The 23974-nt window shown below is 49.3% G+C and overlaps 1 protein-coding gene across 3 annotated transcripts in view; it reads left to right on the top strand.

Moving 5' to 3' along the window:
* Positions 1–23974, top strand: part of VPS13D (vacuolar protein sorting 13 homolog D) — a 214031-nt gene that overhangs the window by 183680 nt on the left and 6377 nt on the right. For all 3 annotated transcript variants that reach the window (XM_081143839.1, XM_081143838.1, XM_081143837.1), the window contains one exon: positions 17096–17227. In XM_081143839.1, coding sequence (XP_080999965.1) covers positions 17096–17227 — 132 coding nt within the window. The remainder of the gene's footprint in view (positions 1–17095; positions 17228–23974) is intronic.

Below are 23974 nucleotides of genomic sequence, written 5' to 3'. Positions count from 1 at the left end.
GGAGATAATATGAGCCTTCGTGATGATCTGAAAGGGGGAGGTTCTGTGTCCCATTGATTGCGGTCTGGCCCGGTGCCAGGCCCAAGCCTGACCGACAGTTGAACCATATCGTTAAGGCGTGTAATACAGCTCGAGTCTTGTACTGCCGCCAATGAGTACATATCCACAGGGCAAAAGTTTATAAAGAGTTGAGGCTGTCCTGTTTAACCCTCTCACACTGCGTGTAATAGGCCCAGCTGCCATTCAGAACCTGCCCATCCGAGGGCAGGAAGGAAAGCCTGCACGTTTCTCTCCTTCAGGCAGCTTTTCAGGGCTGGGGAGAGGGGAGAAACCGGCTTGAGAGGGTCACGGCGCGGTAATGTCTCCCTCCGGAGCAGCGGAGCAGTCTGCCCCCTCCCCCGGCCAGAAATGGGACACCGTGGCGCTCCATTCAGAGCAGCTCTCTGTTTGCAGTATAATGTTGCCGAAGGAAACAGGGCTGACACAACAGGAAACCTACCCGTCTCTGTGGAGACTGCGCTGGTGGCAGAGGTGCTCGGATGCCGACTGTGGGGCGTTCCTGTCGAGCTGCCGAGACTCGGATGATTCCTTTTCCCTTCCCTGCTGCCCAGCCTCTTCGAAGGCGGTTAACAGCTGAGCTCTCTGGGTTTCCACAGCCCAGCCTAAATGCTGGAGCAGAGCAGGTGGAAGGCTGTCCTATGTGGTGGCCATTAACCTGGTGCTACCTGTCGGGCAGGTGTCCTCACCAGGGAGGGCGTGTGTGAATGGGTGCCTGCTCACAGAAAGACGTGGGGGGCCTGGGTGCTCGCAGTCACCCCCAGTGAGTAAAGGGACAGACACTGGGCTTTGGTGTAAGACTAGTCAGAAAGGAGTGGCTGCCATATTCAGAGGAACCTAGGAAGAAAGTGGGCTAGGGGGTAGTTTTGTCCATCAGCCAGTCTCATTCTTTGTCCATGCCGTCCAGCAAGATATGGGTCTCTGTCACTTCCGTCTCAGGTGAACCCCGTGCTCTGGATGACGACACTCCAGACTTTGAGTGCTTACACACGCCACACACTGTTTTAAGCATTTTACACCAATGACTGCTTAATTCTCATGATGGCCCAGGGAGGTGGGTGCTGTATGTTCCCCATTTTACAGATGGGAAAGTTGAGGCACTGAAAAGTTATATAACTTATCTAAGATCTCAGAGGTAGTGAGGGAAGAAACCAGAATGTGAACCCAGCAGTCTGACTGCAGAGCACACACTCCTGACTTCTGTGCCGCTTCTGTGCCGCTTCCGGATCACCTCTCGGTTTCTCCCATCAGGAGATCCTGTGATTTCAATCTTCCTTTTGATTCTCGGATGCATAAGGTGGGAATTGGATATCTGCCTGTGACCCAGAAGGTTTGGGAAAAGATGCTGATGCACTTTGGGGGAAGGTGCTGTAAACTTTGAAACTCCCAGCATGAAGTGTGCCTATCACTGGCTCCCACCCCTGCTGGCTTAACCCAGAACCAGGTCGCTGGACTGTGTACAGGAGCTGTGTGGCCCCTGGTTCACTTCTGCACATCACCACCATCGCAGCCCCTCCCAAATGATGAACCACCACCTTTCCAGGGTCAGACTTCACCAGTTTCACAGAATAGCAGTGACGCATCCTGGCTCCGACTTGTTTCTGCTCTGCCATCCGGGCAGGTCCATCCTCACTGGTTGATCCCCCGGGAACTCCACCTGGTACACAGTTCAGGAGCCTCGGAAGGAGAAGATCCGTGTACTAATTGCTTTCTTTTGGTGGCAGAGGGATAACTCCTGTTTGTCTTGGTACAGTGGGGCCTGAAAAAAAGGCTCCTCAAGATAGAAGAGCCTGAAGGGCTGGCCAGCTCTGAGATTGTTGGATTCTATTTAGTTATGCTTCCAGGGTCAAGGCACTAAAAAGAGCCTAGAAATAGGCTCTGGTAGTAAGTCCCTGGATGGAGGACTCCGTGCAGTGATTGCTATACCCAAAGTTTAGTAGACCTTGGGTGACTCTTAATGGGGCATCTGCTTGGGGTTCTCTGTCAGAGTTGGAGCTCTTTGGCCTTGAGGAGCTGTACTCTGGCTAGTCTTTGGGGATGTGCAGAGAGAAGTGCTAAGGGAGTGGTTGAACTGTAGGAAGAAATGCTGCTGCTCTTTTGAATTGTTTTTGTTCAGTTTAACGATGAAGATGCCATGAGGTATCCAGATGATGCTGTAGCTGGGATTTACAGAAAGTCTTATCTACAAAAATCTCAAGACGGAAAGGACTAGTTCCAGTGCTTTATGTAACATGCAGAAGGAAGTCTGGCCCCTGCCTGTTGTATCAGTGATCCTTTGGAGAGGGGGCCATGAAGAGCCACGTCGTGCATGTATGACTCACCCCTGGCATCAATGGTGTCCCAGGCCTGCCTGCTTCTCTCCACCCAAGGAGCTTGGTCTTTGAAAAGCCAAATGCCTGCCCTCCCTAACTGCCTGTGCCTCTGGCCCTGAGGGAGAATTAAACCCCCAGCTGGCAGTAGAGGCTGGAATAGAGGCAGTAGGAAGAGATGCCATTACCTCCGCACTGGGCAGACTCCTGGATGCACCTGCCTGTCCCAGAGGCACAGTGGGGCCCAGGTGGAAGGGCTGCTCACAAACTTATGTCCCAGTGCCCAGGGGGCCAACTGCACAAAGCACACGGTGGGGCTCAGGCAGCGACTGGCGCCACATTGGGGGGACTTGATGTGCTGCCCCCCTCTGTCTGAAAGGGTCTGGTATCTTTCCTACTGCTGCCTTGGCTCTCAAGTTCTAGTACATTTTGAATCCACTTTTTTTTTCTAGTCCTATAGAGGCAAGTCCCAGTCCAACAATTTCAGTGGTTTCAGTGTTATTGGTTCTTGTTTCCGAGGAGGACACGTGCTTTGAAGGTTCAGTGTCAGCTCTGACCCAGGGGGTGCGTCTGATTTTTCTGAAGGCACAGAAATGCACCTGAGATGACCCCGAGTCTTTCTCTTTCATTTTTGATTTCTCACCACCTGGACCATTAATTCTGCTGTCGAAGGGGGGGGAGAGAACACTTCAAAGCAAAGCTCGTCAGGCCTCTGAACCAATGTGTCCTCTAGGCTGTGCTTCACCCCGAGGAGAGTCAGGAAGGACAGTCCGTAAGCCCCTGAAATGCAGTTTCCAATGAAACACGAACTTCACGCTAGTGGCTCTGCAACTGGAGAGCATCAAAACCAGTTCCAGATGTTCTCTCTCCCTGCATTAGCAGGAAGGGGATTTCAGGCAAGCTGGGGGGCAGAGTGCCCTTGCTTTTACCCACCTTAGAGTACCCCTTTTGCGATTCGTGTCTGGCCTCACGGGGCTCTTTTAGGAAAGTGCTCTGAGCATCTGGATCCCTCTCGGTCCTGCCCAGCCCCTCCCACTCGTCAGTCAGGCCCTGCTGCTCTGAGCTCTTCAGTTACTTCAAGCAAGAGAAGCCCTCTCTCCCACTGTTCAGACAGTGCTGGAATAGTAAGTCAGCTGGGCTGGCAAGGAGGCCTCCTGCAGAACACCCTCAGGCTAACAAAGCAACACCCATGGCCACCTCCATACAGTATAGCGTGGGTGCATGCGGCTGGCCTCCCAGTCTTGGGAGAAGTAGCATCCATAGTAACAGTCAATCCACGGTGCTGTCCTCTCGAGAAAGCTGCGCTAGACCTGCCTCTCAACCCTGAAGAAAGCTATTCCAGAGGAAGCCTGGCTGTGCCCATGCATCCGTCCCAGCCTGCGCTGTGTACAGTATGTGAGGGCAGGAATTTGCATTCATTCATGCTTTGCTTCTTAAGTGTGCTTTACACATTTTGGCATTTGTGCCTGACTGCTCCCTGAATCATCTTTCTACAAAGCAGTTCTATTGTTTGAGTTTAAAGATGTGTACCCATGTAAACTGTCCTGAAAATTTAAATAACATGAGCACTTAGTGTACAGACAGCATTCCAAGGATCTCGTACTAATTATCTCTTTAATTCTTACAGCAAACTGATTAGATAGGTACTGTTATTCCCGTTTTTAAAAAGAAATTAAGAACTCAATCCCACTGGTCATTATAATCACCGAAGGCTAATAGCGGCTGTCCTGCCAGGCTGTGCACGCACGCGCACATGTACCACAGATAGATGTATATTACCCTACACAAATGGGAGCACAAATGTTGATGTCTAAGTCATCATCCTTAACATGTATGTAACATTAAGTTGCACATACACAACAACATACTTAGCGAGTCCTTTACTGATGTATGTTTCCAATATTTTGCTATTATAAATACATCTTTTACATGTATCTTCTCATGTGCATTTAATTCTCACTTTAGAGTAAATTTCTAAAAGTAAAATTGCTGGATTAAAGGGTATATACACTTTCTATTTGGAAACATCACAAATCGCCTCCTAGGACACTAAAGCCATTTGACCTTCCACCCACTGCGTGTGAGAGGCCCATTTCTCCACCAGCATTGGCTGTTCATGCAAAATTCAGCCAGGAGTTTTATGAACTAGATACAATTCTCAGGGCAGGGTGCTGTCACCCTCCAAGCCTCTGCCAGTCCAGGAGGTGAGTGTCTGTGTCACTGCTTGGATTTCTTTGATGATCAGGAGGGTTGAGTCACCTTTCACGGTTCAGTTGGCATCTGCATTTCTTCTTTTGTGAATTATCTTTGCATATTCCCAGTCCTTTTAAACCCCTTGAGGTCAGACTGTCTTCTTTTTAATGTGTTTCTGCTTCTTCTCATCCTGCTTTGATTCTGTACTTTCACTGGTTGTCATTTTTTCATCTTCTTGCCCATAGTAGTACATGTCTTTTTTCCAGATATTAATGGGAGTTAGATTATTCACTTGACAAATTTCATTCATGTAAGTTGAAGGCTGCTTCATGACTTAGTAAAAGGAGAGCTGTCACCGTTCGTGGTTCTTCAGTCAGTTGCTTTAGCATCAAGAGTGGGGCTTCAGTAGATGTTAGATCGTATGTGGTGTGGTCTGTTCACTGGCTTTTATCTTATTTCCTTCTAATTCTTAATCTTTGTTTAACACTAGTTCTTGTTAAAACTTGGCAGGCTAGTACTGATGCTATGTGTTGTTTTAGTAATAGAAATCTTGCTCTACGTTAGGCAGGGCCCTACGTGAAACAGGCCTTCCCAGGAAGCCCGCCCTACCCTCTGTAGTGTGGGCGCCAGAGCTCCTTAGCTCTCATCACTGGGACGTGGTCTAGGTTTCCTCCACAGTCGTTTCAAGGACGTAAGTCTTATCCTCTCAATTGGATAGTAAGCTTCTCAGGGTCACATGGTTGCTTTCTTTGGTAGCCTCCAGGATCTCCAGGATGCTTAGTACAGTGATGGACTCAGAGTACGTGTTGGATTTTCATCCACAGTCATGCTGGTGGTAAGTTTACTGAGTCCAAGGGAATCAGAAAAACCTGAGATCGCATTTGTCTTTGCCACTTACCAGTTGAACGGCCTTAGACAGACTTCATGGTCTCTCCCAGGCACAGTTTCCTCATCTGTGAAGTGGAGTACTAATAACACACTTCTGTACTCAATGCTGTGAGATTGAGTGGTCGTGGTCGGCGCAGTTAACGCAGCTGTGGAGCCACACCGTGGGCCCTGTGCCCCCCCAGCCAGGGTCATCTGTATGGGAAAATACAGATGGAAGGGAGCTGACTGAGGTGGCCATACGCTGAGTTTTCCCAGGGTGCCCTTGGTGGCTCCACGCTCCTTGGCTTAAAGACCCTGTTGAGTCTGAATGTGGTTTTTTCCCGACACGAAGCCTTCTCATCGTTCAGGGGCTTAGCACGATGCCACAAGTTTGGAGCCTGCCAGTTCCCCCCTAGGCTCTGCCAATGTTTCTTAAGTGGGAGTATGAGTGCCTGCACCCATGCACACTTATGTGCACATGTGTGCATGCATGCTTGTGCATATATGTGTAAAATGTTTGGGAAGGAGGAAAGATGGGATCAAGTTTTGCCTGGCCTCACAGCTAACATCTCTGGTAGCCTCTAAGCATTTTGCCAAATGGATTCTAATTGTTTTCCTTTTGTTCTATTTTTATTTTGTAGGTATTTTAATATATAGGGAGCTAACCCCTTCAAATGAGACATTTTGTCATTAAAACATGTTATTTAGTTTAACCGCCATGGGCCTAGCTTCAACAACACTGAGGACTGGGAAGGAGGGTTCTGAGGCCGTAACTGTCCCAAGACCTAACCACAGCAGTGGCCCGCCCTCTTTGATGCACATATTCTGGGACGGAACAGGCTGGTTCAGTCTCCGAGTTGTGGGCTCGGCATCCCCGCCTCATGGTGCAGCTCCGGCCCTCCCTGCCTGCCTCGGTGGCCCCACTGTGGTGTGTAGCTCTAGAGCCCTCTGGCCCACGTCACCCTCGTGTGCTGATTAGACAGGAATCAGCAAGTCTGTTGAGCGCATGTTTAATGTGACACAGATGTGGGACATGCTGCAGATCTTTCTGCTTTGTGAATTTTCAGCTTTTTGCATTTCATCAGTGTTGCTTATTATTTACAGAATGTAACTTGAGACAGCAGAACAGATTGTAGTTTTTATAAAAGGTCTGGGGGGTGATGGGGCCGCAGGGGATCTGGGAGAAAAAAATCCAGTAGTGTGGAATGCTTGCTGTCCAGACCAAACAAACCAGTTTGCCAAGGGTTGATGGCCTATGGCAGTCAGTCCCATTCATGCTCACACCGGAGTACTTAATTATAAGGCCGCTTGACCTTCTTATCACCAGAGGAACAATGATCTTTTGTCACCAGGTTGAATGTCATGGCACAGGCAGAGATGTACCCGCTTAGAGGCACCAAAGGGTGTCACTGCTGCCAGCTTGTGCTCTGCTTCCTTCCTGTCCAAAGAAAGGACACCACTGAGCCCAATTCCCATTTAGGCACATGGGTCACCTCCTTGCCTTGCTTTTGGCCTGGCTTATACCCAGGCACTGTGGCAAGAACCAGAACAAAAAGAAGTTTCTTCTTTTGCCTGAAAAATCCAAGATACTCTTGAGGGCATTGGAATGATGGGCCAGAGACAGCTTGACACATGTTCAAGAAGGTGCCATCTCTTGTTTGTGGAGGGCAGATTTGACAGGTGGTGGCTGTGGCATCTTGAGAAAGCTTGGCTATAGTTAAATCTGAAGACAAAGAATAAAAAAGCACCAGCTTGTCAAAGGGAGATGAGGGTAGGCGAGCAGTTGATTTCTTTACATTTCTATGTCTAAAGAACCTGAAAGTAGGCAGAAGTCCTTGGAGTTTGAGCTAGTGCAGAGGGTCCGTCACCTTGGCCAGAAGGGTCTGAGCTGCTTGAGTGCCTAGTGTCAAGACTGGGTTGGACTCTCCACAGGGAACCCGACCCCTGGGCAATGTCTGGAGTTCCAGGCCCCGCTGCTCTTTCTTTTCCTGGAAAAGCGCAAACAGTGCACGTTCCCACTGAGACCACCAGAGAGCTGGCCAGTTGCCCCTGGGGGAGCATGACCTAGGTCAGTAACTTTCTGGTGTGCCCTCTCGATGGAATGATCAGCATTCTTATGACCCGGGGGTTCCTGGGTCGGTACCAACTCCCTGCCCATCTCGGAGGAGGAGGAGGAGCCCCCGACAGACAGGCTGCCTACTCCACACCCTGTGCTTCAGAGGCAGCCCCTGCGGCTCTCCTGCCACCAATTGTAGCATGGGCTTGTGGCCGCTGGTCCAATCCTTTCTCATGTGTGTACTGTGCACCCACTGTGTGCCCTGTTCTAGTCTAGGTGCTGGGGTACAATGATTCGGAGAAGACACAGGAAACTCTGGCTTCACGTGGCCTCCATTCAACTCTTACTACACTCATCAGGCCGTGGCTAAAACCAGCCCCCTCTGTAGGGGAGGTTGGCGGCTGGAGAGAGGACAGGTCCTGGCTGGCCTGTGACCTTCCTCCCAGGTTCCCAGTTTCTCCCTCTGCCACCTGAAGTCTGACCTCAGACCTGATGCCTATTCGTCTGCCCCTGGGAGTGTGGCAGCTGCTCGCATGAACTTTCATTCTCGGGGCAGTTGTGAGCTGCCGTGGCCTCATCCGTTTATTTGGGAAGCATCTTCTCCTTTTCCACCTCTTCTAGTAGTAAAAGCTTATGTAAAACTCCTGGCCTGAATGAACAGGTACCTGATCTTGAAAACAAAAAAATCACAGAGCAGGCCCCTCAGGGGCCGCAGCACCCCCAGGCCTGCTCAGCCTCAGTCCCGAGGGGACCCCATGGGGCGGGGGCTGAGGACAGACATATCCCAGTCCCTCAGTCAGCAGCTCCACTTTCAGGGGTTGGATGGATTCAGGCTCTTTCAAACTCCATTTAGAGAAGGTGCTCGACCTCAGAAAACCTCTGCTACTTGATTAACGGTAATCACCTAGAAAGCTGTTAATTCCAGTCCTAAGAATTTGACATTTGGTTTCATTGCTTGAGCTGCTAGGTGGGTTAGCTGTAGCTATTCGTCTGCCCCTTAAAAAAAACTTTAAGCAAGTAAGGTATGGGTGGGTAGGCCAAGCAAGTGAGCATGTGGGCACCGGCTCCTTAGAAAACCATGAGCTTCCAGACATTCCATGTGTCCTGGCAAGTCGCTCTTACATACTCAATAAATCATGTTTTCCATAGCATGCTCTCAGACTAAAACTTGAACAGTTTTGCGTTTGGGTGTTTCAAATTGACTTGGCTCCCATTAATTCTGAATGAGGGTAGGAGAGAGGGAGACAACTTTTATGAGTACCTACTGTGTGCACTGTGCTGGACACTTGTCACAGATCATCTCAGTATCATGAACCAATATGCACTATATTATTGTTTATTGATAAGGAAACGGAGGCTGAGAGCAGCTTCCTCATGATCACTCGGCTAATACGTGACTGGACTGGGGTTTCACTCTGTTGGTCTCTTTCCAAAGCCTTGTGTTCTTCTCTGTACCACCATGCTCCTAAACGTGTCTTAAAAGAGATCAACTTTGCCCTGCCAGTGTGGCTCAGTTGGTTGGAGCAGCATCCCGTGCACTGAAGAGTGGCAGGTTCGATATCCAGTCAGGGCACATACCCAGCTTTCAGGTTCGATCCCCAGTCAGGGCACATGTAGAGGCAACTGATCGATGTTTCTCTCTCCCTCCCCTCCCCTCCTCTTCTCCCTCCCTCTCTCTTTCTCTCTCTAAAATCAATTTTTTAAAAAAAGATCAACTTTGGGGGAAGATAGATAATATAATGATGTTTTTAAAAATTATGTAATAATTTTCTAGAAATCAATCTTAAAATCTCTGGTTTATTTAGCCAGCTTGTTATCATTAGCATTTGTACTTAATAGCCATAGAACCAAGTTTACCAGAAATTGTGTATTTTGGCCCATGTGAAATATCTTCAGATTGGCATTGAAAGGGACAGTTCAGCGGGGAGCTTGCCCGTGGCCGAGGGATTGCTGTGAGCACTCTGATTCAGGATGGTGGACGCAGAACACAAGTGAAGCTTGATTGCATCTGTAAAATGCCTCATTTCTGTGGTTGTGTTGAAACTTGCAAGCCACCTTATGAGTTTTCTACTTGTGTGTTTTTTTTTAAAGCAAAGCTGCCCAGCCAGCATGGCTCAGTGGTTGAGCATCGACCTATGATCCAGGCAATTGAGGTTCAATTCCCAGTCAGGGCACATGCTCGGGTTTTGGGCTGGATCCCCAGCAGGAGGCGTGCAGGAGGCAGCCAATCAATGACTCTCTCATCATTGATATTTCTCTCTCTCCCTCTCCTTTCCTCTCTCTGAAATCAATAAGAACATATTTTTTAAAATAAAAATAAACAAAAATAAACAGCAAAGCTACCCCAGAATGCACACAGAAGTTGGGTGTTTTGGAAATCTAACTCTACCAGGCTGTGATCTCACTGTAACACTGCCCATTTGGTTGGAACTCTTTATGAGCTGGGTCTGCTTTGCCTCTCCCCCAGCCCTGTGAACAGGTAGGCTCACCCCAAGGCAGTGAGTTGACAAGGAAAAACACCTCTGGAGTAGTTTTGTTCTAAGATTTTACATCCCAATAGGCATATCTGTCGGCATTAGTCCTCCCCACTGTCACAGTTGCAATGTTATGGGGTCCCCAGAACATGTGTTAGGTTATAGGAAGCCTTAACCCCTATAAACAAGTCAGGTGTGAATCCCACTGATGGGAGAAAACCCAGCCCAGGAAATGCCTTCCCCCTCTGCAGGATGTCAGATTCCTAAAAACTTACAGCGACAGCAGTAGTTTCCAACGATATGAATCAGCATCTTTCCCACATTTTCCGTCGCAGCGGCACAATGTGGGATTTTATGTGTTGTTGCACAATGACTTCAGAACTCTGGGGAGAGGTAAGTAGACTGTTGTTAACAAGAAGGCAAAGGGAAAGGGGAATGTTTCAGTTTGGAGACATTTCCCCAATAAGAAAACTAGGTTGGATGTTGGACCCCAGCCCACCTGGGGCTTCAGCCACCTGGGCTAGGTTAGGGCCCCTCTTTTTTACCCATGGCACCCTCTACAAGGAGCATCATCATTGTTGTCATTTTATTGAGTGCCTGTTACGTACCAAGTCCTGTTTGTTCTAAGCAGTATATGTGTACCGACTTACTCCTTACACAGCCCCATTCTATAGAAGGGAAACCACGGCTCCAAGGGGTTACATACTTGCCATAGGCCCCAGTTTGTAAGTGGAGAAGCTGGGACTCAACCCCAGGCAGCCTGGCCAGGACCTGTCCTCTCAGCCGAGGTTGCCTGTTTCTGTTTATCTCCTCTCTCAGGCTCCAGTGAGTCCCCTGGAAAGGTGACTTGTCCCAAGAGGCCTGCGCTGGCCTGTGTGTGTGCCACTCAGGAGAAGTCATTGCGTGGGGCGGGCAGCGGGTAGAGGCAGGCACAGCTATCTATCCTCAAGGCTCCGAGCAGGTTCGTTTTTCTGGCTGCCTTGGTTTGGACCCTCAGTAGTTTCATTAAGGAGCGAACCTCTGCTGCCATAGGGTTCCTTTCTGCCCAGCCTAATTTTTGCATGTGTTCAAAATCCAAATTGTCATAGCAGGTATTTGGTACCATTTCTTGGTTCAAGATTTAATGCATTCAGAGCTCAGTAGTTATTATTAAACCTACATGTTAAATACTATCTGGATAGGTTCTCAAAAGTGGATTTCTGTGTGTCATGAAACTATGGGGAAGACTTTCTGATGTATACTGAGCCAAGCTCCAGAGCTTTTCCCTCTAGTAGAGTCCTCTCTGATTACTGCCCACGCCGAGAGGCATGAAGTCCGTTTGTGGAGAAGGGGTGCTTTCCCGTGAGCCTTCGGGACGGGATGCAGGAGGGAGGAGAGGGCTGCGTCAGAGATCAGACATGGCCCGTCGTAGCTCCGCACGCAGGCTTTTCGAACTCCCAGCTGCCATCCCACAGTGGCTACCAGGGAAGTTTTATCCAGCTCCCTCCAGTGCAGAGTGCTGTTTAGGTAGACTGCTGAGCTCCTTTTAGAGAACAGACAGAGGCTTGATGGAACCACTCAGTCAAGAATCCTGGTATCTGTGGCTGCTGTCCATTTGCGTGTTTGAAGAGATGGTCTGGATTGCCCTTCTGTTCTCAGCCTGTTGTTTGTGCCCAGTCGAGCGCAGTATATATCAGTAAGCCATTTAATTAAACAAAAGTCTTGGACACACCCGTGAAGGAAAGGCAGGCACAATCCATCACTTTGTTGGGGTCAGCACATGGCCCGAGGAAGATGGTCGCCAGTAGAGTAAACATTGCCTTAGGCTAGGAAGTCACCTGTGTGACACACTTTCTCCCCATTTGCAGATTGTTTTTGAACCTCACTGGGTTGATAGACATTGGCCATGACAGATTTCTCGACCGACTAATAACTTCAGCTGCGCAGGGGTGCGTGTATGTGTGTACAACATCTGTCTTCAACTAATAGAGCTATGACACAGTCTCTCATCAGACAAGTGGAGAACAGATAGTGGCCGGCCAGCCGCGGACCCGCCTGAGAGGCAAGATCAGCCGAGGGGAGCTGGTCAGGTCTTCCTGTGTCACCTCGTTTGGATTTGTTGTTGCTTAAAGGGAATGACGGCTGCTTTCCTTGCTCTGATCTTCGGTCGGGGCCTCCAGTGTGTGTTGGAGAGCAGTGGCCAGGCACAGGCTGCCGTATTGATCGCGGTGGATATCTGCAGTGTATCAGCCACTGTATCAGCAGCCTTGTCCCCAGGGATGTGTCCGTGCTCGCGGCCGACTCCCTGACGTTTTCATGGAGTTCAAAGCTCGTGTCGGTGTGGTGCTGACATTTTGGATTAGCTGGTTGACTGGAAGGCCTGCTTCTTCCTGTGCACTGAAAGTTATAAACCGCAGCAGCTGAGGGCTTCAGATGGCCGAGCAGCCCCAGCTGGCAGTGATTAACTGCACCACAGCCCTCTGGCTGAACAAAGGTTTGTGGAGTCAGAGTTGCTGCATATGCACTAGACAGACTCATGTTGTAAACTACCTTTTATGTCGAGTGTTAGTTAGTAAGAGACGCTGTCAGCGGAGAGGTGAGTGGGTGGAGTTTTGCCGCCTCTTGTTTAATGACCCCTTATCCCAGACCTGCCCTGAAGCAGCCAGCCTCACAGGAGCTGGTCGAGAGGAAAGGGGCGAGGCAAGCCGGGGAGCCGAGGAGCCGAGGGTGGTCCCGGGGTGGTCCATCGGTGGTGGGCCGAGAGCTTGGCAGTTCATATTTCTGCTCTGGTACCTATGGGCAGGCGCCATAGCTACTCTGCTTTTTTTATTGGGCACTGTTACCCTTTGAGTTGAGAAGAGGGGTGGGAATGAGAAGACAACAAGATCCCATTTTATGCCCATTTTCGCAGCAAAAATTTAAGCGTCTAGGCCAGTGCTATGTGATACACAGTTTACATTTACTTTAACTTAAATTTTAAAATTCAGTTCCTTACAGTAGCCACAGTTCAAATGCTCAGTAGTCACACAGTGCCACTGGCTGTGTTACACAGCGCTGTGCTGTCAGTACCAAGTGGGGGGAGATACAGCTTACAGGCTCTCCTAAACGCATCACGGGTAGGGTGTATATTTGCTCAGCCACTTTGAAAACAATTTTAATTTTGTTGGGTGACCATTCATGCCCTGTGGTCCACCAGATCCCTCTTAGACATGTACCCAAAGAAACTTGCCCATGTTCACCAAGAGACAGGTACAGGACTACTCATGGCAGCGCTGTTTGTGATAGTAGAACCTGGCGATGACCCACGCATCATCAACAGGAAGGTGGGCGAACGGTGGGTAGCCACACAGTGGGTGGTAATACGTAGGCACAGCAGGTGAACTGGGAGCTGCCCACAGAAGGATGGCCGGCTCTCAGCAGTCTGACTGCAAGGAAGAAGAGTAAGTCCCCAAACTTAGAAAAGCAATGACATCCTTGTTCCAAAGCCCAACACAACTGAACCAGAGAGTGTAACAGACTGTGCCAGAGCACACTGTGAAGGGTGCTGGGTGCATGAGGAAGGCAAGCAAGGGGACGCCATGCTCCGGATTCAGAACAGCAGCTGTCTTGGAGGAGGGGACAGCAGAGGACCACAAAGGCAGGCACCACGCAGGGTCAACATGGAGTATTGGTGCTGGGACTGTGGCTTCACAGGCGTTTGTTACATCACTGAACATGAATAAAAAGCCTAATGACACTCTTGGGCCTTGAACTGGGACAATGATGAGTCCAGTTTAAAAAAAAGACTCGAGTCCTCTCCCTTGGGATTCTGATAGTTTCCCAGGAACATACATGGACGTGACCTCAGAGCAAGGACTTGAGAAGGAACTTGCTACATTCCTGAGTCAGAGTTGGAACCAGTTGGGTTTCTGTTACGTGCAGTCCAACTATTTTAAAAGGGACTACGTTTATTCACACACGGTGATTTTTAAGCACCTCTCCCCCAGCCTCCCAACTTCAACCTCAGAAGTTAACATTTTAGTTGCATTTCAGAGAGAAGAGAACAGGTTTTTAGGCACCGAAAGTGATAATAGGAGAGATCGTGGGTAGAATTCCTTTAATCCAACTTTCTGCTCCCAGTAGGAGTCTCTGAGTCACCCCTTCTAGAAGTGCTCCCTCGTTCATAAACCTGTTCGAGAAGCGTGTCATCCTGTGGCAGAGGTGAACTGTGTCTCCTGTGTCATGTGAAAACAGCCTCGACTGCCACAGTGAGCTCCTCCGTCCCCGGGGTCTGAGCCCCGTGTCCAGCTCCCCTCGATACTCGGTTGGTCACAAAGTGAGGGTGTTGGAAGTGGGAAGATAGTTTGCAGCCTGTTTGGGGGACAGAGAAGACAGGAACCAGCAAATAGGCAGTGTCCCCACAGGGAGCTGCTCCGCTTCTGTATTCTCTGCATTTGTGGTTTGCAAGTTAGAAGATCACGTATTGGCGAAGGGGGTGAGGTTGGGTCACTGAAATTTGGGGGAGGCCCTGAGGGAGATCAGCGAGTCAAGAAATCACTGAATGTGCAGAAAGCTGTTTGATGGTGTGGTGATGTGGGGCTCACTTACTCACATTCCCCGTGTGCCATAGTTGGCACAAGATGTGGTTTCCAGTGGCTCAGGTCCAGAGACAAGCACCTTTCCTGGGCTCCTCTGGTTTTCCGGGTCCCCTCAGAGGAGTTCAGGACTCTACTTAAAGTTTTCTCTCCTCAGCTGCATGGTTTCCCACTTAGGGTACTAATGGGAAGACTGTTTCTTTGAGGGAAATGTGTGAGTCAGCAGAGGTGTGACTCCGTGGCTTTACCTTCTGGCCCCTTCCTCTGCCTTGATGATCAGTGATGGGGACAGACACACCCCTGCCCTTCCATCAGAAGTTGGGATTCTAGCTGGCTGACATTTTGCCTTGACTTTGTTGACTTTCAAAACTCAGACTCTGGTCTTCAGGCTCTCCACCAACGTCTGCTTATCAGCTCAGTCGTCACAACAGCCTGTCCCTGCCCTACCCACAAACACATTCATTCATTTACTCACCTAACGTGGTGCTTCTCCACCGTGAGTCGGGCTCTGTTCTAGTTCCCAGGATAGCAGGGAACAGAGCAAAACCCTCTTCGTATGGCGCTTCAGTTCCAGATGTGGCACCAAGCAGAGAGCAGGTGATTTTCTGAGTGAGATGTAAAGCAAATGTGCTTTGAGCGGGTGCCTGACCTGATCTAACTTGTATTCTGAAGGGTCGCTCCCGTTGCTGAGGAGAGTGCACAGGGTGGAAATGGAAAGAGGAAGTTACAGGGTTAGTGTGATGATCCATTACAGATCCAGAGGCCGTTCATCAGTTATCACAGAGGTGGAGGGGTAGCTGGACTAGGGATGAAAATCGAAATCGAACCTGTAGACCTCCCACTGGGTTCTGTGAGGAACAGGCCCTGTCACATCCCTCTTGGAGGGGCCTTCGAGGTTCTACCATTATAGCCCAAACCTCTCCCAGGAGCTCCATGGGGGACAGAAGGGTAGGGGTGCCTGGGGGAAAAGACACTCGACTAGCCTGCCCCAGGCAGTGTTTGGAATGACTGGGTGTTTTGCTCGGAGGGGAGAAGAGCAGGACTCTGCTGTGGGGGAAGCCCCCACACTCCCTCCCTTGGTTTCCTTACCTGCCCCGGTTGGCTGTGTCCCTCCCAGCTGCTGCCCACCTCCTCACTGATGGGTTAGCAGCAGCCTTACACTGCCCGCCCCCTTCAGTCAATAGCTGGGATCTACACAGCCCAGAAGAGGCCTGAGCCTTCAAGGAGTTGAGCCTGTGCCTAGTGGGAGTGAGTATATGATATAAATTAAGTTATTTTACCCATTCCTTTAGTGCAGGCTGTTGAGACTTCTTTACAGTCCCTACCTCACCCTTGAAGGGCACAATTAGTCGTTCTCAGGGCACTCTTACTAGTGAGCTTTAAAAAATTATCGCTAGATTTCTGGCTTTCCAGCACAGAGCAAACATCCCCCAGGTGTGGGACTTCATACAGCCTGGTCTGGGGAGTGGAGGGCAGGACTGGGTCCAGGAGGGCTTTGCACTTATATGGTTTTGCAGCTGGCCAATTGTGAGTCCTGTGGCAGCTTGCTGACTCTTCCTGCCTGCATCGCCACCCCAGTTGGCCTCCCAAGGCACTTGTTGCCCTTTCAAGTAAGTCTCTGCACAACTGTAGGGCCTGGTTCTGCAGTGCTGACTCGAGGTACACCTGTGCCTCGCCTAGATGTGTCTAGAGAGGGGTGTTGTGCTTCAGTGGAATCCAGGGACAAATAGTGAAAAGTACAGCGAGTACAAGGCCATGGACAAACCCAGCACAGTCTTATCAGTCATCTGAAATATGCACAGCCCTTCCAAGACAAATACAGACTCCTGTTTCTAGGAAAACACCAAAAAGCACTTATCAGTTATCCTTCATGTGGTTTGTGGACAGAGACAACATCCCTGCCCTGAAAGCCATAGCAAAGCAGATTCCTTTGGGCTGCCGACAGCTGAGTGGCGTGAGTGAGAGCCACTGCTAACGCGGGCTGCAGCCTGGGACCTGCCCACAGGCCCTTTCCTCCTCCTCACGTGGTTCTTGTGCCCGCACCCAGGCAGCCGAGCTCATCTTAGAAGAAATCCAGCAGCTGGCTATGTGCTTTTAAACACCCAGGTCCTCGCTCTTCTTCCCGACCCCCTGCCAGTGTGGAGATGCCTAGGACAGTGGGGCGGGACCAGGTGGAGGTCCAGTAGTGATGGCCACAGCAGGCACGGCCACCATGAGTGGATAGGTAGCCCAGGTTCTGTCAGTCACGGGCTTGACAGGCATGATTTTATTTGCCCTCACAGCAGCCCTGCGAGTCAGGTGTCAGCCTCTCCCATGTTACAGAGAAAGCTGGAACCCAGGGTAAAAACCATTAACTGACTTGCCCACGATCACATAGCTAGAAAACGGGGAAGCAAGGTTCTGATTCAAAATGGGTGTCTCTAACCCCAACCTCATTGCGCATCACAGCTAGCACCGAGGTTTAATTCTGGTCACTAAATTCCGAGTATGTCTTATAGTGAATCATGCTTTTGTCTCAGATGAGGCTGGGAAATCACTTTAACCCAGCACCTCACCTCTTTGCTTTTTGTTCGTTTGCTCACCTAGGACCCAAGCGCAGCGGGTGCGGAAGCCGCGGTGCTGCACCGGGCCCCAGGGGCTGCTTCCCCGCTACTCTGAGAGCCAGGCGGAGGGGCAGGAGCAGCTCTTCAAGCTGACGGACAACATACAGAATGAATTGTAAGTGGGAACCTGCCACGTCGGTTCACGATTTGTCTTTTCTGTCTCTGAGTCTAAGAAGCTCCCATCTGACCTGAGTATCATCTGGCTCTCAGACCTTGGAGCTGGTTAGAAATTCCGCAGCCCAAATGTTATAGGTCCAGGTAAACTGCTTGAAACAGCCTTTTCCTTAAGCTGTGGTTCTCACACAGTTTCAGAGGGGCCTTAATGGTTCTTTTCTACAAAATGGCTGTTTCTTTCTAGTTTCTTTCTAGATCAGAGAGAAGATAATGAAATGTTCTCAGTTTTAGGGGGTGTTTTCCCTGTAAAGTTTTCTTAAACTTTGGTGTTGTAGTGTTTGCTGCTAAGCTAGTGAAACAAAACAGACAAACCAATAACAACTAGTAGCTGAAAATTGGGGGAATGCAATTTTCTTACGATTGTTTTATTGCTCTTTGAATGCGGAGCCTTATAGTCCTGGGATCTTATAGTTTAAACTAGTGACATTATCCTGAGTTGATATGATAGAATTCAGTGTATCAATATTTTAGGATATTCTGCGGAGACCTTTTTGTGTAAAATGCTCTCTGACCTAAACAGGTGTTAGAACCAGCAGCAGCCCAGAGAAAGCAGTTAGTTATGCCTGATGAGTAGCAAAATGCTAGTTTAGTTTCTTTTATTTATTTTTATTTTTATTTTTGATCCTCACCTGAGGATATGTTTGTTGATTTGAGAGAGAGAAGGGGAGAGAGCGAAACATCAATTGGTTCCCTCCCATGCTTGGGGATTGAGCCCACAACCTAAGTATGTGCCCTGACCGGGAGTCAGACTGCAACCTTTTGGTATCTGGATGAGGCTCCAACCAACTGAGCCACCTGGCCAGGGCTCGTTTAATTTCTTTTAATGCTTATGTATCTCCTTTAAGATAAAGCTAGGGAAATGTCTGAGGACTGTGACTATTTTTGGTTGGTGGAGAAGTGTCTGAAGCAGAGGTTAACTCTCAGGATAGCCTTCAAGGTCATTGGCAGAGACCATGTTAAACTGACCTCATCTCATGTTTTTGTAGCAGCTTTTGAATGGGGACATCAACAGTCAAACCCAGAATTAATTTGTTGCCTGCTGGATAGGATGGTGTCTTCCTGGATGTGTTCTGTGAAACCCAAGCCCCCTGTAGTGTTACTGAGAGGTCTCTTGATGATGGAGGTGCATTACATTTTCTCAGTCGGCTCAGGCTGCCGTAAAAAAACACCGTAGACTGGGTAGCTTGAACAACAGAATTTATTTTCTTACACTTTGGGAAGTTGGGAAGTCCAGGGTCAAGGTGATGCCTACTTTAGTTACTGGTAAAGGCTCTCTTCCTGGCTTACAGATGACCACCTTGTCACTGTGTCCTCACATGGAACAGAAAAGAGAGTAAGATCTCTGTCTGGTGTCTCTCAATTAAGAACACTAATCCTGTGGGATCAGGGCCTCACTCTTATGACCTCATTTAACCTTAATTACTTTCGTACTCCAGATAGTCACACTGGGGTGAGGGCTTCAACATAGGGATCGAGGGAGGACAGCCTGTGTCATTAATACGTTCTGTTCTCTTAGTCCAGCCTGAGTTCTGGTCATTGTCCAGTATCCAGAATCTCGGTGGGGTCACTCCAGGGATGACTGTATATTCCTGCCTCCTTGCAGTGAGGATTTGGTGCCACAACTTGTTATTTTTGCCATTTTGCTGATGGAACTTTTGGCCTTTGGATAAGATGCCTGAAAGTCATCCCACGGGTCCAGCAGGGCCTAGGGCAGAGTCTGCTGGAATGGTGGCCCCATGAGGGCAGGGAGCTGTGTTTGTTCCACTCATGGAGGAGCCCTCGGCACCTAGAACAGGAATGAGTGGCAGCCCTAGAGCTGCAGTTTAACATTACAGTAATACCTGTTCACTTTTCCATCTTTGCCGGGGGGGGTATTGGTCAAAGGTTGAGATTATAAATTACTGTACATTGTGCTTTTAATTTCCATCTGTGGTCCTTGTGAAATTCACTTTCAGTAGAATGACATGTGCCAAAAACACGGGGAGAAAGTGTGTGTGCACAGCTCCCAGTGAGCCACACACCCTGAGAACAGCCACAAAAAGCTGAAAACGGGAATCAGAGCGAAGGCGAGGAAAGAAATTTCCTGAAACTCTTGAGATTCATGTGAACTGGGGAGAGAGACTGGCATGAATAAAGTCTGACTAAAGATGAAAACCATGTGTCTCCACCCATGTGTGGGGCAAATCTCATCAGTGAGTGTGAAAGGAGGCGCGGGACTATGGCTCCCAGCTACCCTCAGTGCCCGAGGAAGGGTTAGGGACTCGGCAGGGTCTCCCTGATGGTCCCTCAGTGGTCAGGCTGGGTCCTCGCGGCGACATGAGCATTAGAAGCATCACTTTGCAAGAAGGGGGTTTTCAGGAAAAGCACACGAGTCCCAATTATGCCTCTGACTTTTATCCTCGAGTTATAATTACGAACATGTTTACAGACCTAATTATTTGCATATTTTCTCTCAGAGTTACCCCCTTAGAAGGGTCTTTACTACCTCGCTCTACTGTTCTAACTAAATGTCTCCACATTTTTCCAGTTAGACTCACTGTCTCACTTCTGGAAAGTACTGTGTAATTGCTTCCTGATGGAGTGAAAGCCCCACAAAGTCCCAGCACCATGGCTACTTCAGCTCTGTGCTCCCAGATCAGGCTTCATTCAGTTTCTCCATTTTATTTAATTAATTAGTATTGAAAAGATAGTTACTGACATGCGACTGAAGGTCTGGCCAGCTGAAGAGGCAGCTTCAGATTAACCCAGTATTTCTCTGAGCGTTACGGAATTACCTACATTGCTTCCCATTTTTCTCAGTTTTGGTTTTGAAATAGGAATCTTCTGGCTTAAGCTGATGTCAAAGTAAAATTTGTTCTATCTGATTAAATTAATTTTTCTTTATAACTAATGTCTGTCTGTAGCCAGGAACCTCATTTTCATTTTTAAAAAAAAGAAAAGAAAAGGTACCTGGTTTATTTCTAATCCTTCTTCACAGACAGAGTTACACACTGGCATTGTGAGCATCAGAGTGGCTCTTACCTTTTCAAAACAGGTGCCCCTGAGCCACTCACCTGACCTAGGAAGCTGCTCTGGCACCCTGTGTTCTGGAGTTTGGCAGTTGGATTGTATTTTCAAACTGTAGTTTTTCAAAATAACATTCATGAGATTTTCTTAATACAGAAAAATATAAAGAAATAAACAAGCACCAACCAGATAAGTCCTTTCTCTTTTTGATGAAATAAATTCAGGTATGGTTAGCAAAGTCAGCACAGAAAGAAAGAAAATCCAGAGTAAACTTCTCTCTTCTTGCCCCCTTTGTGAACACAGTGTTTATGGCATTTTGTGTCTTGTCTGCCCTTCTTGAGATGCTCCAGATGGAGAGAGAGAAATCAGAAATATGTGTGTTTGAGCACAGGTTATAGTGTTGATTCTAGTAGCACATGATTATAAATATGAACCTTGTAGTAATAGACAGTCTCAAAGCAAAAACAAGACAGGTCCTTGTGAGGAATGAGGTAGAATTCAGCAGCTTCCTTTTCTGAACCAGGGAATAATCTATCCTAACCACTGACACTTAGGGAATTGGACATTCTTTGATATGTCACTGAATTAAACCTTTGATTTGGCGGATTTTCCAGCCATCTGATCAAGGTTAATGGCTTGCTAAATCTTTAATATGTAAACTCAGGAGTTCTGAGAGGATTCTTTAACTTTACTACAGGGTGAAATATATCCAACACCTGAGGTTGCGCAAGCTCTGGCAAGTTCCATTGGACCGTACGACGTAATCTTGTCCTCAGTTTCTGAGACTACTGAACCCATACATTTGTTGAATCCTACTGTGTGCCAGGACGAATAGGAAATTTGCTATTTCCTTGACAAGTTTATAGTCTAGCAGGAGAAACAGACAATATTACCCACTATCTGTAACATATGATTGCTTTTAAAATAGACGTGTAAGCCACGTGTTACACAGGGGCAGGGATTGATTCGTGCCTAGAAAGCTGGGGAGGGCTGTGGACCTGGTCCCGCAGGATGGGGAGAGATGTGCTGAAGGGAGAAGGTCACGTTGGCCGTGTGGCCTGGGGAAGGCATTACACCTGCCATCAAGTGTGAGTCTGGGCTGGTGATGGTAAAGCCCCCGAGCTGGCCGTGGTCTGGGGTATCGTCCATGGTCGAGGCCTTGTTGGTGCCCTCATGCTCAGAGAGTGGCGTACGCTGTGGCCCTGCCTTCCCTTCTCTCTAAAGAAACTTTCTGGCATTGACCCAAGGTCCCTTTTTCTCTCCCTAAAGAAGAGTTAAAAGTAAAACTTTTAACCAAAGTCTAAAAATCCTGTTTTTTATAGGATTAATTGCAGTATCTACAGCAACCTAAGATGTGCCAGCAGACCCCTGGGTGGCCTCTCGGTTCTTGTGTGTGAGGGATGACGCTGTTCCCGAGCTCTGTTTCTGGCCACATGCTATTACCCTCCCTCCCTCCGAGTCCCTAGCAGGTCAGAGAATAGCAGTGTGCACTCAGGACCAGCTGAGACCCTGTGGCTTCCTGCCCCTGTGTCAGCCATGAGGTTTCCAGCGTCACTCCTTCATGGGCCAGGAGCAGCACTGCTGCAGCACGGTTACAGGGGGGCAAAGAGAGGACTCAACCCTGAGCCTCCAGTGAAGCCCGTGGGAGCCTGTGGGGGGCAGGCCAGGAAGGGAGGGCGGTGCAGCAGCTTCGCAGGAGAAAGGAACGGGGAGGGCCCGCTGGCAGAGGAGCCTGCCCCGAGCACTGCTGGGGCCCTGCTTCTCTGATACCCTGCCTCTCTCCCTCCTCTCTCGCAGGGACTAGTTTGGAGTCAGTCTCCATTACAAGAGGGAACCCCTAATCTCCAGCTTGGTTTCAATTATTCTTTGATGTGGTTTCCAGATTTTGTAATTTTAAAAAAATGTGCGTGTGTTCGTGTGCGTGTGTGCGCGCGCGTGTGCGTTTGGTTGTGGGCTGCCAAGGCAGGGGCAGGAGGAGAATGGAGACAGAGCTGTTTGCCAGGTCAGTCTCTGGGTTCCTGCTCAGACATGGTGGGAACCCTAGTTGTCCAGCTGTCTGCTGCAGCGTCGCTGTCTCCCTTTCCCCCCCTCTTGCTTATACCCTCGGCTCTGACCTTTTGATCTAAAAAGACAGTAGAACATTTCATGTAAAAGTCAGGAAAATGTTATTGTCTGCAGTAGCATTGGGGTGTGAGTGGGGCCCCTGGACTCACAGAGTAGAGCTCTGTGCCCCTTTACTGCTCCTGTCCCCTCCCTGTTCCTTATGGCGTGGAATTATTTTGACTTCACTCACTTTGTGCTGGAAGCTGGCAGGTAGTATCAGCTGGCAGGTAGTATGGTCTCTATCAGACGAAAAACTGAACCACGAAGGGGGCGCTGGCCTGGCCAGAGTCCTGCCCGCCAGCCTACAGTCTGCACTGTGGGGAGTGCCACCCGGCACAGCCTCCCAGCTCAGCCACCCGCCCTCCAACAGTTCTGGCCTGACAAGGACTTGCGCCATCTGTGGCATCTTGAAAAGGAGTCTATTTTAAAGCCTATAAAAGTCCCAGTGGAAAGTGCACTGGTAACGCCAGTGGCTCGGCCGTTGTGAGAACAGCTGCCGGACAGAAGAAAGCCTGGCCCTTTTAGGGCTGTGCGTAAATGTCAGCCACAGGGGCTGTCAGGCAGGGTGAGCGTGGGGGCAAGGGTGAGCGGGCAGGAAGGCCCCATCCTGTGCCGGGCCAAGGAAGGAAAATAATCTCGGTTGGGTTTTTAGTGCGTATTCCTGCTCTCACCCCAGCTACACTGGCCAGCTTGGGGGTGTCCACCTCAATTGCACTGGCCGGCTTTGGGGATCTCCTTCGAGAGCTAGTACAGCATCGCAGCCACCTGCCGGACCCCAGTGCTCGGAAGCCACGCTGTTTTCGGTCTGTGCCTGGTTCCTGGCAAGTCCTGGCCGGTCCTATGGGCTTCCTCTGTCGGAAAGCGCTGTTTGCCGTGCCCTTTCTCTCTCTCTCCCCTTCCCTTCCTCCTGGACCAGCTGTGTGGATTCCATGCAATTCCACCAGGAAGCCAAGCTGCCTCCCTATGCTGGCAGTGCCCTGGTGGGGGGATTCTGTGCCCAGTGGCCTAAGCCCCAAAGCTTAGTTCTAATTTGGGCATCATGACTTTACAATTCTACATTCTGGGCACTACCCACCGGTTAGAATAGAACAATAAACTCCAGTTTTGTTGCATGAGGCTGCGATTAAAATCGTGACTGGCAGCAGGCAGATCCTTGCTGAGCAAGTACTGGACAGTAGGCTTGGTGGTGTCCAGGAGCCGGGAGGATGGGGGTGGATATGGACCCCACTGTTCCACTAGCATAGTCACAGCTGAGAGTCCGTCTAGCGCACATAAAGAGGACAGTGAGTGTCAGGCGGTGTGGTGTGTTAGAAGGTGAGCAGTTAAGCCCGGCCAGGCATGGCTCAGCGGTTGAACGTCAGCCTAGGATCTAGGAGATTGAGGTTCGATTCCCGGTCAGGGCATATGCCCGGATTGTGGGCTCGATCCCCAGTGGGGGGCGTGCAGGAGGCAGCCGATCAATAACTCTCATCATTGATGTTTCTATCTCTCTCCCTCTCCCTTCCTCTCTCTCAAATCAATAAAGATATGAAAAAAGGGAAGAAGATAAGCAGTTAAGAGTTCAAAAGTGGGGTAGGGT

Source organism: Miniopterus schreibersii, assembly GCF_964146895.1.
Source record: "Miniopterus schreibersii genome assembly, chromosome: 8".
Taxonomy (NCBI): domain Eukaryota; kingdom Metazoa; phylum Chordata; class Mammalia; order Chiroptera; family Miniopteridae; genus Miniopterus; species Miniopterus schreibersii.
The sequence above is the reverse complement of the archived record's forward strand: the minus strand, read 5'-3'. Positions and strand labels throughout refer to the sequence as shown.